The sequence below is a fragment of the Streptopelia decaocto genome (assembly GCF_964273445.1).
Source record: "Streptopelia decaocto genome assembly, chromosome: 1".
NCBI lineage: Eukaryota > Metazoa > Chordata > Aves > Columbiformes > Columbidae > Streptopelia > Streptopelia decaocto.
Window position 1 is genome coordinate 46,365,789 of NC_138663.1, and position 16,963 is coordinate 46,382,751.

Genomic DNA, 16,963 nt, shown 5'->3' on the forward strand with positions numbered 1-16,963 from the left:
CTTTGTCAAGCCCAACTTTCAAGGTGGAGGTGGCAAGTTAACATTAAGGGGCTAAGCAGGAATAGCAGACAGGCTTACCTCATCATAATATTTCACTATGTATCTGTAGATTTCAATCAAGGCCACTTTCTCATTAAATTCATTTTCGTGTTTCTGAAACAGAAAACGGTTTGGGTCAGATAGTTCTCCTTTTTAAAAAAACTTCCCATGAAAGCAAAGGAAGTTCCCACTTCTCAACCGTACCATAGATTCCTGAGTTAGAAATTCTTCAACCTCTGAAGTGGTCAGTGGAGGCAGATCCCTGATGGCTTTGTAGTACGCTTTCACCTCCTTCTTGTAGAGTGGAATGTCCTTAGCGTAAAGAAGTTTATTTGTTGGTGCTTCCTTAAAAGAAAATATTTGAAGCCTTGTCAATTTCCATAGCACAGATTTCCTACTGTTCCACCTCCACATAGTTAATTGCATCTAATTGTGTCTCTTCTCTGTGTGACTCATTTCTCTTCGCAGCGGTTTTATGCAGGGAACCAAGGTTATGAAATAAAGATGAAGAACAGACGCGGGACCTCAGTAATAGTGCATTGTGTTTCATGACAGTTGCCATATAATTATTTCTCTTGGCATCAGCAGTGATGAACGTTTGTCCCTTAGATGAACACTTGTCCCTTAGACAGAATTTTCTTTCTTACTTTCTCCTCGCCCCTCCCCGGAACCTGGCAGATTGTGAAAACCGAACCAAAGGCCTTGAGGCTGGGACCCTATTTACACGCAGGACACAGCAGCGCTGTGGGAAGCTCCCCTGGGCTAAACTTGCCAGAAAGCCTCGCTTAGATCCTAGAGGTTCCCCTAAAACGTTTTGGTTTGTACTCCTCCCCCTCAGGGGTTCAGGCATGTGGGGAGCTGGCTCCCAGGCACCCACAGCCAAAGGGATCTAGTTCTTTTCCCCCATGGCTTCAACAACCCAAGTCAGCACTGACCTACCAGGCAGCTCGAGGCTCTCCCAAGGAAATAAATGCTGATGTTTGTGGCAGAAGCCGGAGCCCCACCTGGAAACCATGTTTTCAGCATGTAAAAGTGGGGGCTGGGAGTTTCCTGTCACTGCTCTAGTTTAAATTCTGGGGAACAAATGACACAATCATGTGATATCTTGTCACTAACATTTCCACTGCGTGATGAAATGATTTGAATGTTTGTTTTCTGAGTGGCTAAAGAATGTTTTAAGATAGAAGGCTAAAAATCATGGCTGTAAAGATATTTTAGTACTGAAAGGCCACAGGTTGCTTACTGCGTTGCAAACCTTTTTCAGGTTTCATCACCCTTTTTCAAACGGCTAATGGGAGCTGCTGTATGAACAGTACTTCATGATGAATGTTAAGCATAGAAACCTAACAGACCATGCTAATTTGCAGGTTTTCCATCAAGTAATTGATGTGATTAGTTTTAATTCATGACACTTTGCACTTAAAATAAGATAAATGGGCACATTATTTGTTATGTACCTTTAACAGATAAGCAGTTGGTTCAGATCACATAGGAAATTAGTCCATTTTTACATAAATTTTTTTTAGGCTAAAAAAATCTCTAGCCTGTTTTTCCTGGGTACTATGAGCCTGAACAAATGCTTCCTGCTTTCGTCCAAATAAAAGGAAAATATCCTCAGGGAAAATTAAGTATTTCTGATCCCCAGAGTTCTGGACACTCTACTAAGGAGCTTTGGAACATAAAATTGCTGCACTTGTTACTCCAGCAAATACTTCTGCATATAAAAAGGGAGGAACCAACACATATGAAGGGAACTGTTTCAAAATTAATAGCTCTTTCAAGGATTCCTACAGCTCCCAGCAGCAGCTTACTATGTGTGTTTTCTGCACATTGGCGGGTGGCAAACAAAATTTGGACTACTTAGCAAATAAGGTTAATACTTTAAAGACCTTTGTTTAAAAATTCATAAAAACTTCATTAAAATCGTACAATTTCCATTCTCTTCCACATATTCTATAAACACACTGTGCAGAAACCAACTGCAGAGAAGATAAGGAGCATTAAGCTATAAATATGACGTTGTAACAGCTGCATCTGTCTACTCCGATGAATCCTTCAAAGCCTCATGAGGCAGAGCAACTAGGAATGGAAACGCAGCTTAAGGAAACCACTGACAGTTTTGCCCCTGACATGAGCAGATCCAGGACTTCATCCCCTGAATCATGACACAGCTGAAAAAAAATCGAGCAAAAGACTGGAAGGGCAGCATTTACCTTCCCCAGTGTCTGTTCTGCTAGAGAAAAGGCATCCATGAAAGCTTGTGCGATTACAGACAAGCAGCCATCTATATGTGAAGTCTTCTTAATGTCAAAGACAAATTGAGGATTCTTCAGGATGTTCACCCAAAAGCGAAGAGGAAGACTGGACAGAGAATAAAAAAGCATCTTTAAACTTAAGCACTCAGATTGTGCAGCTGCTTTAAAATGGACGTTTAATTGCACTGCAAGCGCTTTTCTGGGCTGCTTATTCATGTTAGAAAAAGAGATCATTGAACAAAGGCTACAGAGCAAACACATCAGTCAATCACACTTACATCTTCAAATAATGCCTCAACCTTTCTGAGTGTGAAGCAGTCTGCAGACACAGAAGAGCTGGAAGCTACAGTGGTTTGTATCAGTATCCAATCAATATACTAAATTACTGGGATACACAAAGCCAAACCACATCTTCACCCAGACATGCCCAAATCTTACTCTTTTCATCACAAGTGACGTGTTCCAGCTTTGCAACTACATTTTCAGGGAGAGCACGCACCCCTGCACACATTACTTGGGCTTACCTGTTGGTTTTCCAGATATGCACCACATCAGGGTCAGTAATTTTTTTGCTCTCAGCCTGGGCATCCAGAAAGTCAAAAAAGTACTTGATGGCAACAGGTGCTTTATTGTTGGGTAAACTCCAAATGCTCCTGAAGAGCTTTTCAACAACCGAATGAATTGCAACCTGAAAAGTAAGAACATGAACTGCGCTACTATTACACAAGAAATTAATAGGATTTGTTGTCTCAGAGAGCCGAGCGTGCCCCAGGGCAACCACACACAGAAACTACAATATGCTTGTGGCAAACATCTAGGCCATAGGTTATCGGCAAACAAGCCAGTCAACAACAAAAATGAAAGTACAAATACACTATAATGAGCTGCTTTCAAATGTCACATGTCCTATCACTTTATCAACAGAAGAATTGTGGTGAACTTTGTGACAAATCGTAGGTGGAAAGAATCACTTGTTGAGTCTCCTGAACAAAGACAACATCAACTCTTTGGATACTGTTGGCACTGTTGATAAAGGCATTTGGAACTTGGGACTGGAAGTAAGAGGGAGGTGAGCAAACAGAGTTTAATCAGTTTTCTAGGGCACTGGCCTTCATGGTGCCATTTGAGACCCACGTTGATCACATGTGCTCATCAACTCTTCATAGCCAAGTGACCGTGGAGCTCGGTCTAATTCTACGATAGCAGCTTTGGGTGGCAGATAAAGACACCAATATTACAGAAAAGAACTGAAAATTGGGTATTTCTGATCCAGAAGTGAAGCTATTTGGCTCACAAAAGCAAAGGCTTGATTGCTGATGGACTCACTGACATCATCACGTATGCAAACAAAGCGAAACACTGTCTTGAGGGTTTTTTTCTTCACATCTGTTCTGAAGTTCAGTTCGGCCCAATCTTCCCTCAACAAGGAGGACTGAAGTGTAACCCAGGGCCTTGATGCGCAACTGGCCAGTTCATTTCACGTGGCAAACTCTGCAGTTGTGTCTGAGTGTGTGCATGGGGGAGAGAGAGAAAGAGACACACGTGGGAAATGCAATTTCCTTCAGAGCATGGCGTTATCACAGGTGGCATTTCCCAGTGAAGGGTATCACAGCGCTGTTGCTAGAGTACTGTCCTACTTTGGAGAAAGAGATGATTAATTTAAAGCCCTTTAAATTAAAATGACTGTTTCTTAAGAGCCTGATCTTTTATTTTGTACTTCAGTCTCCCACTGTAAGATATTACTGGTTTACCCCAGCAGTTCCTTAAGGGCTTATGTTAGTTTCCACAGCTAATGAAAAATGACCAGCCTTTACTCACACTTTGGGTAGTGTCCTGCATTACTTCAGATGCTATCAACAATCTAATTAAATAATGATTGATAGAGTTTTAAATGCAAGAGGGCCATAATCACCATCCCTTCAGGCCTCTTGTATCGCACAGCTCTCAGTGTTGTGCACTGATATTTTAAGTAATATGCTGTTGCAAAGATTTTTATAACCCCTTTGAGTAAGTCAGAAACAAGATGACATTACCAGAGGGAGTCAGCGGGGCTCATTCCTAAGGAATGCGCATTTTATAAATTAGGTAATCACATTATAAATCCTAGGGACATTGTTTTTTAAATTAATCTAGTTTTTTTGGATGCTTATTTTGAGACCCTAAAAGATTATTTCATGGGCAGTATTTTGTGAAACTCAGGCTTTGGATGCTGTCTCTAAGATGGGAAAACTCTAGTGGAGAGTGAGGAGATTGCTGGCTGAAAGCTGTCAGTCCCAAAAGGATCATTCTCTTTCTGTGGGATTCAGTGGCAAAACTCACTTTCTATAAGATCAATAACTACCTTTTTTTCTTTAACCTGAGAAAAAAAGGTTGTGCTTACTGAGCAGATAGAGATAGCGAGTTAGAGACAGTTTTAAAACTCTAGCATTAGAAAACCTCAAATGTGTCTCTTTGCAAAAGGTGATAAACCAGTTAGCACAGTGCTTTTTATAAGCAACCTTTTTATTTAACCTTTGATATACATGCAGGAAGTCTGCATAATTTCTGCTTTAATTTCTACTTCTGTTGTGCCAAATTAGCCAAGCCTAACATTAGCCCTCCCACAAAATAAGGCCTTTACAATTTACCTTGGTTGACAGAAGCTTTGTCAGATACATTTCTTTCACTTTGAATTTTTGCTTCCCTTTGTGACCTGCTCCTTTCACATCTTTGTTTGCTTCGGAGTCTGGTAAAATCTGTCGTGAAGAGATTAAAGAGATTACACAGATACAAATACAGCTCAGTATTAAATCTACTGAACAGTGTAATGACTGAACTCACCAAATGACAGTGTTCATCCGAGTAGTCCACATCTAAACAACAGAAAGCAGAGAGCAAACATGGCATTAATGAAACAGCTACAAGCTTGTGGATTCTGCTGGGCTCTGGGCTGTGCAGCAGGGAAGTGCACAGCAGGATGCCGAGCAAGCATCGGCAAGCTTGGCATCACGCTTTCCTGTCTGCAGTGCGGGGGAAGCCTCTGAGAAACACACAGGTCCTGTCTCACCTCCCCAGTGCCAACCTGCAGCTCAGACCACTCCGCTAGAGCAACATCATCTGCTGCTGGGGTAAGCTGGCAGCAAATCGCAGCTCCTTGGAAAGGAGGACAACAGGATGAGATGATCGCATTGGTTTAGTCTGTAGGAGTGCTTGGTGCAGGTGGGTTGAGGTCAGGCTTGAAAGTGATGGCTGAAAATGGACACCCCTGTTTTTCCTGAGGGAGAGAGCGATGCCATCCCACTGACCTCAACCTCAGGGACACATCTCTCCTAACTTTAGATGTCCACTTTGACGGTGAGGGGAATGACACACAAGGAGTGTCTGTTTCTCCCCAGGGGCTACAGAAAGTCCATGTCCCCTGAGGCATCAGCTGGCCTGGAGCAACCTGCATCACAGAGGCAGGTGAGATGAACTGACCCCTGGTAAGCACCCTTGAACTCCTGACCTGCTGTTGAGAAGGCCGAGTCAAAGCCTTCAGAAACATGGTCAAGAGAATAAAGAAAATCCCAAAACTGTGGGGTTTTGTCATGCCTGTCTCTGGACAGTGCCCCACTATGTCTGTGATGCTCTGGGCACCAGAGCAGGGCATGTTCCCTGTGTTGGTCTCACCAGACAGCGCTTGGTGTCACCCGGGCTTCCCAACCTGCTGTCCTGCTGATAAGGCTGTATCCTTAAGCATTCGTTTGCTGAGGACTGTAAGTCCTTCAGTCCTTCTCTCATTAGCCTTCATCCCTTCTCCTAAGCCCACTGTGCCTGACAGAGGCCCAGAGCCAGGGTATCATGGCTCTTCATTTGGCTCAGCTGTATCAAAGAAGTGCCAATTTTTCTGACCTCTTATGGACCGAGATGCAGCTTGTCACATCTCAGCTCTCTGCATTCCCAGCCCATTGTCCACAAAAGATTAAACAGGTTGCAGTTCGTTACCTGATCGAGTATTTGCCTTCTTTTTAAAGACTTTTATGGTGGCTCCATTTGAAATCTGGAAGCAAAACCAAACATATTATGTTGAAACAAAAGTGTATAGAATTCAAAAAATCCTCAAGTTTCATTTCCTCGGTCCTTAGGTGTGTGGCAGCACCAGAGGGTGTCAGCCACTCCGTTGCCACCGTGGTGTACCTGGAAGGGCTATGTTGAGGGTGCCTGGTGCTCCCAAGAACTGTTTTAAAACTCAACAAAATATTTACACTCTGTGGACTGTAAGGTCAAGATATGTATCTAGCTACCTTGGGATTTCTAGGAAAAATCTTCCCCTTTCCTTCCCTGAATTTATAGTGCTGCCAGGATGGCAACTATTATCTTTAAAAGAAACTGGCAAGTCATGGTTTTATTGTCAAAGAGTAACTAACGGCTCCTGCTGAGAACTACACCACTGCTCTGCTGTCAAATGCTGGGTCTTGCCAAGTGCTAGTGTACTTCCCTCTATAATTACAAAAACAACTGGCCAGTTCTAGGAAGGGAACTCTGCCAAAATAATTTAAGTGTTTTTTAAACCTTGGCAGCCAGCCTGGTGTGAGAAACCAGTTTAAACATTAAGATACTCTATCAAAAGCTGTGTCTTGCGCCAAAGAAATCTGCGCTTCCACTTGCTCCTGGAAAGTAGGTGCAATCTATTTTATAAGTATGGTTTTTTGCAGGGTTTCCATTTATCATACAGTGTTTCAGAGCTCTTTCAGATAACACAGAGCACTTAAAACCCATGCTACGAGTGGGAATGTGCTCTAAGACCAGCTTCTGACGTGACACAAACACCCAGAGAGTCCTCCTACGTGGCCCTGAAGAATGGTAAACAGGAGCAGCGCTCCCAGAGCAGTGGGGGCAATGCGTGGCCCCCGCTCCCTTGCCAAGAAGCAGGAGAGCAGCTCAGTGCCGAAATGTGTGGGCTCCTGGCCTGAGGGAAACGGGCAGAGCTCGAAGGCAGAACTGTGCTTCCCTCCAGGAACCAGAGGAGTTGGGTTTTATTTCTGGGACAAATGATGCTTTTAGCATTAAGTAGAATGTGTTTTCCTTCTTTACCACTGCTGCAGCAGCCATCCTTGCTGTTTCTTTCAACGTGAGCCAATAAAAATAAAAAGAAGCCCTTCTTTTTGTGTCCTGCTGCCTAAAATCACTTTTCATGGTGGGCTGCTCCCATGGGCACCTCAAAACATCTTTATTTTGTCAGGTGCGTTACTGACGGGGACAAACAGGGAGAGGGGACATCTGTTCAGATCCACACAACGTGGAGTGCCCCTCCTTTGCAAAACAGAAGATGTAGCAGTGTGGCTCTGTGCCTCTTCCTCGTTCTCCAGGCCTCCTGTCCTCCCTATAACCCAGTTCCTGTCAGTGAACTCTCCAGATCACACTGTCTGGGGCTGTTCCTGCTCCTGGAACCTGCAAAGCTGCTACAGGTTAGAGAAATTGGAGATTTGTTCTCCAGCTCTCTTCTTGCTTGGGAAATAGGACATCATGATAAACAGCAACTTTCTTTTCCAGGCGTGTGGTTATCCTCATACAAACAACAGAGCAGACCTCATACATAATCACATCAAAAACCCTACTAGGAGCAAAAAATTAGAGCAAAAGGAACACACAAGTCCGAGACACAACAGACAAAAATGCAAACATCCTCCCCTCGTGCAGTTTAAAAATCAATGCAAAAATGAAGTCTACTTTTTCAAGGGCGACTGGTGATTCTGGTACCTTTACAACACAACCCTCAAGCTCCAGTATCTCAAAAAGATTTGATGGTACTTCCCACTTTCAAAACTGGTTACTTTCTAGCATTTAAGGCTGGTGAACATAAAGAAAAATTCAGGCTTGCCACGAAACTCTAGGCACTGTTGAAATATCCTCAGGCAACATCACTACTCTCGCACTGGGAATGCAATTTTCCTTTCCGTTACTTACTGGACACCTTTATGTTCCTTTTTGCGTTAATATGTATACAAGAAAAGAAACTAGATATGCTAATGGCTGATAGTTGCCACTAAGCCACTGCCTAAAATGCCACTACCCTTCTGCCTAAAATGTACATTATTTTGTTAGTGTCAGAAAAATGGAACTAAATAACAGAGATACCCAGCACAATTTCCATAAGGCAGCTGCTAAGCTATAATTAGTGTAGTTACAGCTTTGCAAAAACAACTGAACCTCCAACTTAACTTGCATCTGCCTGCAGAAACCACAGACAAAAACAATGGCTGGGACAAAGATACCCAGGGATAGGAGCGACCAACTGGAGCAGAGTCATTTGCACCCATGAGCCACGGTATTCTGTGTTCTCAGCAAGTGCAAAAAGCTGTCAGGGAAAATGAGGGAGCCCTTGCAATAGCTGCCTGCAGAAAAGAGGGCAGGTAGGATCTCGTGAGACAGAAGTTCAAATATCAAATCAGATTCAAATCTACATTGACCTTTGCTGCACAGACTCTCTGACTGTAGCACTACAAATCTCCTAATTTGTACAAAAACTTTACAAGTGGAGGGAAGTCCCATGTTAACCTATAGACAAGATTCAAGAGAGGCACAGGAAAAGCTGTATTTAAGACACTGGATGGTGACTCAGGACATCTGGGTTCACTGCTGCCTCGCTGGGAGGTAAGGAGAGCGACAAACACCTACAGAAATCTGTAAAGCGACTCCAAATGAGCTTGCTCCAGATCTGAGCAGCCTTGTGCTCTGCCCAAGCTACAAAGAGCCCTGCTGGGAGCGCATGTTCCTCGCTGTGGATGGCACTGTACTTGCCCATGCAAACAGCAACATGCTCAGGGCTGGCGCAGGTTTCTCAGCACTCCCCATGCCGCGGTGCATGGCACAGACCTACACTCATCAGCAAAACTCCTAAATATATAAAAATCAACTATTGTGTTAAAAGCCAGACTTTCAAATTCAATGAGGCATGAAGAAAAGCTCACTACAAACACTTAGCTTACTAACCTCATTTCTAAAGTCTATCTGTAAGCACCAAAATACGAGCTACCGTATCACCTGAACCCATTCATCTGTTGCACATTTTACCCCAGCCTCTATTTTGACTGGTGTCACTGGAAACTCCTTAGACAGGCAATGCTGCTTGCTGTGCTTTTGCAATGTGCTACACCCAGAAGGGCTCCACCACCAGCTGCAGCCTTGTGTGTTGTTGCCATGATGGACAGATTATCACAGTTTTACAGGCGCAATTGGTAGTGGAGGGGAAAACTTACAGTACAAGTGGCAACAGTAGATGGAAACAGAGAAAAAGGTGAAGAAGACTGACACAGGGGATCTCAAGAGAAGAGTGGGCAAACTCATCAGTCCTTTTTATTCTGACTCTCATTGGGCTTTCACAAGTATCATTAACACCTATTCAGACAATCAAAATATGAGGTGGGAAGGGGTAAACAATTGCTCATCGTGCAACAAAAAATAATCAGCAGAAAATATTACAGAAAAGGCTCAGGGCAACATTCACATCAGATGCTGTTTTAACTGAAATGCTCAACAGAAGTGACAGTTTACCTGATATGCTTGAACCAAGCAAGCCTGCAACCAGCAGACCTTTGAAAAGTAACAGAAAACATATGACTCATTGGCAAGAAAGTTGTGTGTCACACATTTCTTTCCTTCTGTTGATGATGCTCAGCTACGTCTTCAAGATTTTGATCAATCAAGATACTTCTGTGCAGACAGCTCTTGCACTTGGGAGTGGGGGCGAAGCTGCTTCTCGATTCATTGGTACAGCTTCTGTGCTTACCTCGTAATGACCGATGGTATTTAGCTTCCTGATCCCATCCTCCATCACCTCTGAGGAACCATCAATATCCAACAATTCTCTTTGCTGCTCCTCCGACACAAGTTCTGCAGTATGACAGTAACAGAAAAAAATGACATCCCAGTGGCATTCTCACTGTGTGATGTTTTTAAAGGAAAACACTGCCAAATTAATTTTGGACCAATGGCTCCCAGCTGAGCCGTTTCTCTCCATCCCTGTGCTAGGCCACACGAGAGTGGCTTTGCAATTCCACACGATGGATTCCTTTTTTGGGGTGGCTTCCTCTACTGCGGGCTCTCGGTGCTTCACTTGGTGTTGGTCAAGGTGGAATTTCTGAAGGTGCTTTCACCTAATCTGGCTGTTCCGTCGCACAAGTGTGCCCTGGTGTTATGGCCATGTTGGGACTAGAAGACAGGTTTCACAAGCCACTTCTAAGAGATCACTAAAATGAGCTGTATAAGAGTGACACAGTATTTGTGAAGGGTTATCAGGCACTGGTGGTGGATACAAACATCAGATATCAAAGTAAATTATCATCACTTGCCAACATAGCATCTGAGAAGGTGAGAAGATGCAACACGTTAGGGAGCAAGTCTGGGAGGTGACAAATCCCAGCAATGTAGAGTTTGTTAGATTTCCTATTGGAGCACATGGGAAGCAGTATGGTGGCAGCTACAGGCTTTTGTCTGACCTTGGGCTTTTGAAAACCCGACAAGAAAAGGTGGCTCAATCCGTTTGCTGCAGCCACCTTATTTACATCTGTAGATACTGTATGTATCTTTGTGAGTCGCATGTGCGTTATCACATAAACCTAATCTGACTGCAAATAAACGGCATTTGTGGGTTCTTGTGATCAAGGGGAACACAGGCCTGTTGGAAGGAAGAGTGGTAGGAGGGATAGTAGGTAGGTGCCAAAGTACTTAGTAATCGTGATATGTCATCTTATCCACTGACCAAATTTATCAACTGTTTGTACTTCAGTGGACAGCCCACCTTACTTAAACCAGAAAAAGGAACATATAAATTATACGTATTCAACAAATAACATGCATTTGTTAACTGCATGCTGCAGTCCTTACAGAAGTGAAGTAGATGTAGTTTCAATGTTCTAACTGGCAGCATAAATGACCTAGTGTTTCCAGAGAAATTCCTTACAAAAGTTACGTTCTGCCTACATGCAAAAAAAATTCAAAGCCAAAGGCAAGAATTCCTAACAAGAAAACTCCACAGACAGACCAGTGAACTCCATGAAAATATAACACTCCAGTGACACTTCCTTACCAAGACCAACTTCATCCAGCTGAAGACCATAGAGAAAGCCATTCTTATTAAGGAAAGCCTGAAGACTCTTCTCCTTGGCTTGGCCTATGGTGTCACAGTCCAGAACATTAACTGGGATAGTTTGACAGGCATCTCCACTCTCATTTTCTGAAATTTTTTCGAAGATAACGTTCAGAGTCTGGGGAAAGAAACACATTATTCTGACTTACAGGGAACAACTGGCACAGGAAACCTACGAACTCCTGACAGCAAACCTGAGAGATTTTCAGCATATTTATTATTAAAGCTATTTCAAATAAAGATTATTTGAAGGAATTACACAATGAAGTATTTAGAATTCCTCATGTCCAAAGAGTCAAAGATGTATAGCTATAAATTTCCAAAAGCGTATTTTGTATTCTGCTTTTGTGCAAATCTATTTCAGTGAATTGCTGAAAAGAAAAAGACAGGAGACCAGCAAAAATTATAATGCATGTTCTAAAAAAAGCACATCTTTTATTTAAAATGAATACCTTAAAAGCAAAACCGTAAGCAACTAGAGATCTGATAAGGTTGCTAAGTAAGTCGTCATGGTAAGCATGATTGATTTTGAGTGGATAGGAAGCAGTGTTAAAATGCATATTTACACAGGCAGATTATGCTGAGTACCTGGTACCACACAAAAAAATACACCTCCCGTGGAAACATCAGTGTCTGTCTGCACACAGCCACGTCTCTAGAGGCAGCAGAGACAGGGCTACTGCAGAAGCAGCCGAAAGGGAAAGCATTTTGGCAGCAGACAGAACCCAAAGCGGTCCAGATCTACTCAGAAAAGTGTGATTTATCCTATTAGTTATCACTGCAGGTCAAACGCCCACACGACCTGTACAATGACAACTCATGTGCCAGGCTGCTCCCGAGGTGAGCACGGGCAGCAGGGAGAGTCCAATGGGACTGGGTGACCATCTCCATCTTTGATCGGGTCATTTTTCTGGTCAGGTCAGGCAGATCAGCTGCCAAGAGGCAGGGAAAAGGGATGAGCACAGAATTCCCAGTGCTAGGAGGTAACAGCAATCATTTCCAGTGCCACAGCTGGCTCCATGCAGAGACATGACTGTCCAGCTACACAGATACAGATGTTCTGCTGGGGATGTCTTGGTACAGAATTAAAACAAGTGGTGTAGGTGCCGGCAGTTGACTGCAAGTGGCACAGGAAAATCTACATACTCGAACCATTCTGGTTGTTGGACATACTTGGTATAATACTTATCTTTTGACTGAAATGCGAGGGCTGCAGGTGTGACTCAGTCAAGGACTGACCATTAAAAGAGAAAGCAACGGATTTCTTTTTTTTTTTTCCCCTGCTGTCATGTGAAGGAAAGAACTTCTGTCCAGGTTGCTGCAGGGACAACTTTTCTCTCTTCTTACAAAAATGGGTAGTTATTAATAGTTGTAGAACGCTATTTTCTGCTTTATTGCCCAGCAAGAGTGGAAACTATGACACAAGGGTCATGAAAAGAAGTAGTCAAATGAGACATAGATTAACTTTACAGTTTCTACAGAAGCAAAAGGAGTTTTAAAAACAGGATTGCAAAACCGTGAAGATCAGGATTTAACAAAGATGAGGATGTAACTGAAGTAATTAAATCAGAACAGAGAGATGTTTAATTGTGAGGAAAATGAGTCCATGGAAAGGACAGACGGTATGGAAGAGGAGGAGATGAGGGAACAGTGCCTGTAGAAGGAGAAGCAGACTGGATGCCATGCCTCAGGCTGGGATTTCATGTGGAAAATTAGTAAAAAATATATTGGCACAGGAATGAGGGGAGTCACGCTTGGTTAGGCCCACAGAGCAACTGAACAGACAGTAGTCCCGTCCTTGACTTTGACTGCCCTGAGGTCATGGTCTTGTAGGATAAAAATGTGGACAGGGATTAACTGTATTTTGTCTTTGGAAAACTCATTTTAATCAAAGTGTTTCTTCTAGTCTCCGAACTGGTCTTTCTGGAGTAGCTACTCACACTTTAGCTGATGTTGATTGGCCTTTACATCTTTGGACCCATTCCTTCCTTTAGTTGATCCTTTCCTCCTAACATTATTCCTACACCGCAATATTCATGTTCCTGCTTCTCCTTAATTTCCTCTTCCTTTCAGACTGCCAAGAGAAATCGCCTTTTTCCCTGCAGGATTCCCTTCTCCAGCCCATGCTCTCATACAGATGGCACATAAATGTGCGGCCTCTTCAGTTATTAGTGTGCAAGAGTCCTCCCATCCCTGCTCAACTCATTGTCAGATGACAGGACTGTAAAAAGAGAGTAGTAGTCCTTTATGCAGGTGGAATACAAGTAATTTTTGGGTTCCTTAATCGAAAGTATCCACAATGTGAGGATAATAACAACACTTTAGGACTCAAAGAAGTGGTCAGATGGGAAGAAATACTGAAACACATAGAAGTCTCTAAACCAAGAGAGCCAGACAGTTTTGCTGATACGATTTCCTGCAGAAATTAAGTGCTGAAGCAATTGATGGGGAGCTAGGAAACCCAATTATTATTAAGTTTTCCCTCTGAAGTTTTCATAAATCAGATTCAACCTGTCTGACAGCAGAATCTCTGGCTTTATAAATCATTAATCAGAAACAGACAGCCACAATCACTGCATTTAGACTCAAAGTGTAGAAAAAGCATCAGAAATGACTGTAAAATTATGAAAGTACTTTTATGATCAGCTCTGAAGGTCAGAAAACATTTAAGAGAAATCACAGTAGGACAACATGGAAGTTGTGAGGAAACATCATCAGGCCCTTTTCTAAGCTCTCTCGCTTTGCAAAGTAAACCAAAATACAAGTTAACTTAGGGAAAGACTCAGGAGGAAATTACAGGACATGCGGTTCAACCTAGTAATATCTAGAGTTGAGACTTCAGGCACTAGAAATTAGCGGTTAGCAACACAAAGCACAGCGCTTTTCAGCAAAGGCTTAACACAGGTTGCAAGAATAGTTAAAGGTTACTGAAGGAGAACGTGGCAAGTGTCTGCAACTACTTGTGCAGGAGCTAGCTTGGAACCTAGCTAAAAGGAACACATTTTAAAAACATCTTTTCACTCATGCAGTGACAGAATGAACGTCATTTGAAGACAATGTTTACAGATGGTTTTTCAGGCTTGTAGTTTTCTTGAAAATGAATTTTAAACAATGAAAGCTACTAGTAACCATAGCAGATAATGAGATGTGGTTTAATAAAGAAATGTGATAATACTGTATTTTCTTAGAAGTAAAAAAAAAAAAAAAAATCTGGGATATTCAAGGACTTTTCTTCATTACCCTGTTCTCTATTCAGCTATGCATCTGAACAAAGTATATTTCCATTTGTCAGACAGACTGAAAAAACAAGCAAAGATTTTGATCGGTAAAAGAGAATTTATGCAAAGGAGACAGTGCCATGACATACAGCACAACAAAACTGCTTTAAACCTACTCCCGTCTCCCAGACTATGAAATATAATAAACAGGAAAAATCAGATTGATTGTATGATCCTTCTGTAGCAGCCAGAGCAGCTACCCATGAAGAGGTTATAGAGCAGCTAACAAATTGGCACAGAAAATGTTACAGCCGTTAATTTTAGGGCACTACTCAAAGCAAGGGTTGTACTCTCGATGCTACAGCACGGTACTCAATCTGCATCTGATTCAGAAGACTCTCCTGCAGACAACATCTGCACTGCCCACTTCCCAGTGAGGGCTGTTGTGGCCTTTTCTGCTGACAAAAATCCCCATATATCACATGCTTTTAATAGTTTCCTTATCTCTCACAAAGTGTGCCTAATAATACCACAGCCATGGTGTCTTATTAGGAAACTGGATTCCCTGTATCTGCTTTACTCTCTTGCAGCCCTCCCACTTCTTTTAACAACACCCTCCTTTTAACTCGTAAAGCAGTTGAACGCTAGACAACCTTCCACCACGTGGCTTTGCTTCACTTTCAATAAAAGGCTGTTGGCTGAACAGGTGACTTAGATCATTTCTTCCCATCTAAAAATGCAAACTCATTTCAGTAAAGAACTCAACAGCCCCAAACCCCTTTTTAAAAATAAGCAGTGACTATTCAAAAGAAGTCTGTAGCTCTTAAATGCGTGAGCACCAACTCTCCAACATGAAGAAATCTCCCCTGGTTTTCCAGAGGAGATATTCCACTGAGAACTTCTCCCACACCAGGCTCGCCTTGTGTAGCTTTTCTATTTAAAATGAAACACTTCAGCGAAATGCCACCGCTCAGCTGTGCACCACGCTTCTTCATCAGTCATCGAGCAAATTACTCACTGAGAGATGCAGCTGCCTGTCTGTCTGGGAGCATTCCTCAGCCTGCAAGAAGGCTCCACAATACATCCAAGTCTCTTTCAAGCAGTTTTATTCCTCAATACTCAAATATAAGCACAGCGTGAAACTACACAGCTCCTCAGCTCATACTGGACCAGTGCTTTTAGAAGCATATTTCCTTCAATTCCTCTGCTTAAGCATTCCCTTCAGCAGCCCATCTCTGTTCAATGTCTGACCCTTTCCAGCAGAGAGGGGTAACAGCAGGGGGTTGGCTGGTCCCAAGGTTGGTGGCCTTTTTTAAAAAGGCACAGAGCCCAGCCAAGGGACAGCTCCAATACACTTCAAAATCAACATGTTTCTTAGTTCTCTTTTTTCTTGTTACAAATTACCTCAATTTTAGAAAATATCTCTGGTCCTTCCTTCTTTCTCTATGCTCAGGGATTCTTCCTTCTCCTGCCCCAAGAGTTTATCTGCATAGTGGTGTGTTTAGAAGACCTGTAGAGCTCCCCCTGATTTTTAGGAGCCTGTCTGCATCCTGCTTTTATTGGTTTGGAGCTGAAGTCCCAGTCCTGAAAGAAGACATTTGCATGCAGAGTGCCTAAACCCTTGTTTGTGCCCCTGATTTGAGAGTTGGGCTCCCTACCAGATACATCCCTGCGTCTTCAAGTGCCTGCATACCTTAAAAAAATCTGGACATTGAGTGTCTGCAGATGTGCTTCATTATCTTTCCATCACCTTTTATTTGGCTGTGTTTTTATCCTTTGCTCTGGACAGGTAGGCTTTAATGTGCTGCTATTGTGGGGCTGTGGAAAGGGGCAAAATAAAATACCAACAAAATACTGCAAGATTCAGAACGTTAACTGCAGTAAGTGTGTAAATGCATTTGAAAACTCAGCTCAGAATTGATTCCATTTAGAAAACAAAACCTGCAATCCTTTAGGCAGAAATTTTCTTCCAAAGAAAGGAGAAAATACTTGGTTCTTGGTCTGTCACAGGTCCTGCATGTCACTGCAATGCATGTGGTGTTAGTGAGGGAAGAAACGCTGACTCCTTCCACTTTAGCATCCTGTTAAACGCTACTCTTGAAGAAAAAACATGCACAGCCGGCCTGCTTCTCCAGCCCAGGAAGACTCACTGTTCCACCAAAGTCACTTTCACAGCGCAGTTTGAGTTTCCAGCCTAAGCTTTAGACAAAACACCAAACAAAACAGTTTTTTCCATGTCTAGCCAGAGCTAGAGTCTTTGGGACCCATCTGGGTAATCTACAGCAGAATCCTCCCTCCTTTTCTGACAGTTTTAAAGGGAACATTCAGCCTCGTTTCAACTAAGT

The 16,963-nt window shown here is 42.8% G+C and overlaps 1 protein-coding gene across 2 annotated transcripts in view; it reads right to left on the reverse strand.

The window, feature by feature from the left end:
• The window catches only part of PLXNC1 (plexin C1), a 71,362-nt gene that overhangs the window by 4,408 nt on the left and 49,991 nt on the right, over positions 1-16,963 (reverse strand). For both annotated transcript variants that reach the window (XM_082075976.1, XM_082075975.1), the window contains exons 22-30: positions 11,341-11,518; positions 10,042-10,145; positions 6,258-6,312; positions 5,115-5,146; positions 4,922-5,029; positions 2,819-2,982; positions 2,253-2,400; positions 244-384; positions 79-153 (exon numbers count right to left, since the gene is read on the reverse strand). In XM_082075976.1, the coding sequence (XP_081932102.1) occupies positions 79-153; positions 244-384; positions 2,253-2,400; positions 2,819-2,982; positions 4,922-5,029; positions 5,115-5,146; positions 6,258-6,312; positions 10,042-10,145; positions 11,341-11,518 (1,005 nt within the window). The remainder of the gene's footprint in view (positions 1-78; positions 154-243; positions 385-2,252; positions 2,401-2,818; positions 2,983-4,921; positions 5,030-5,114; positions 5,147-6,257; positions 6,313-10,041; positions 10,146-11,340; positions 11,519-16,963) is intronic.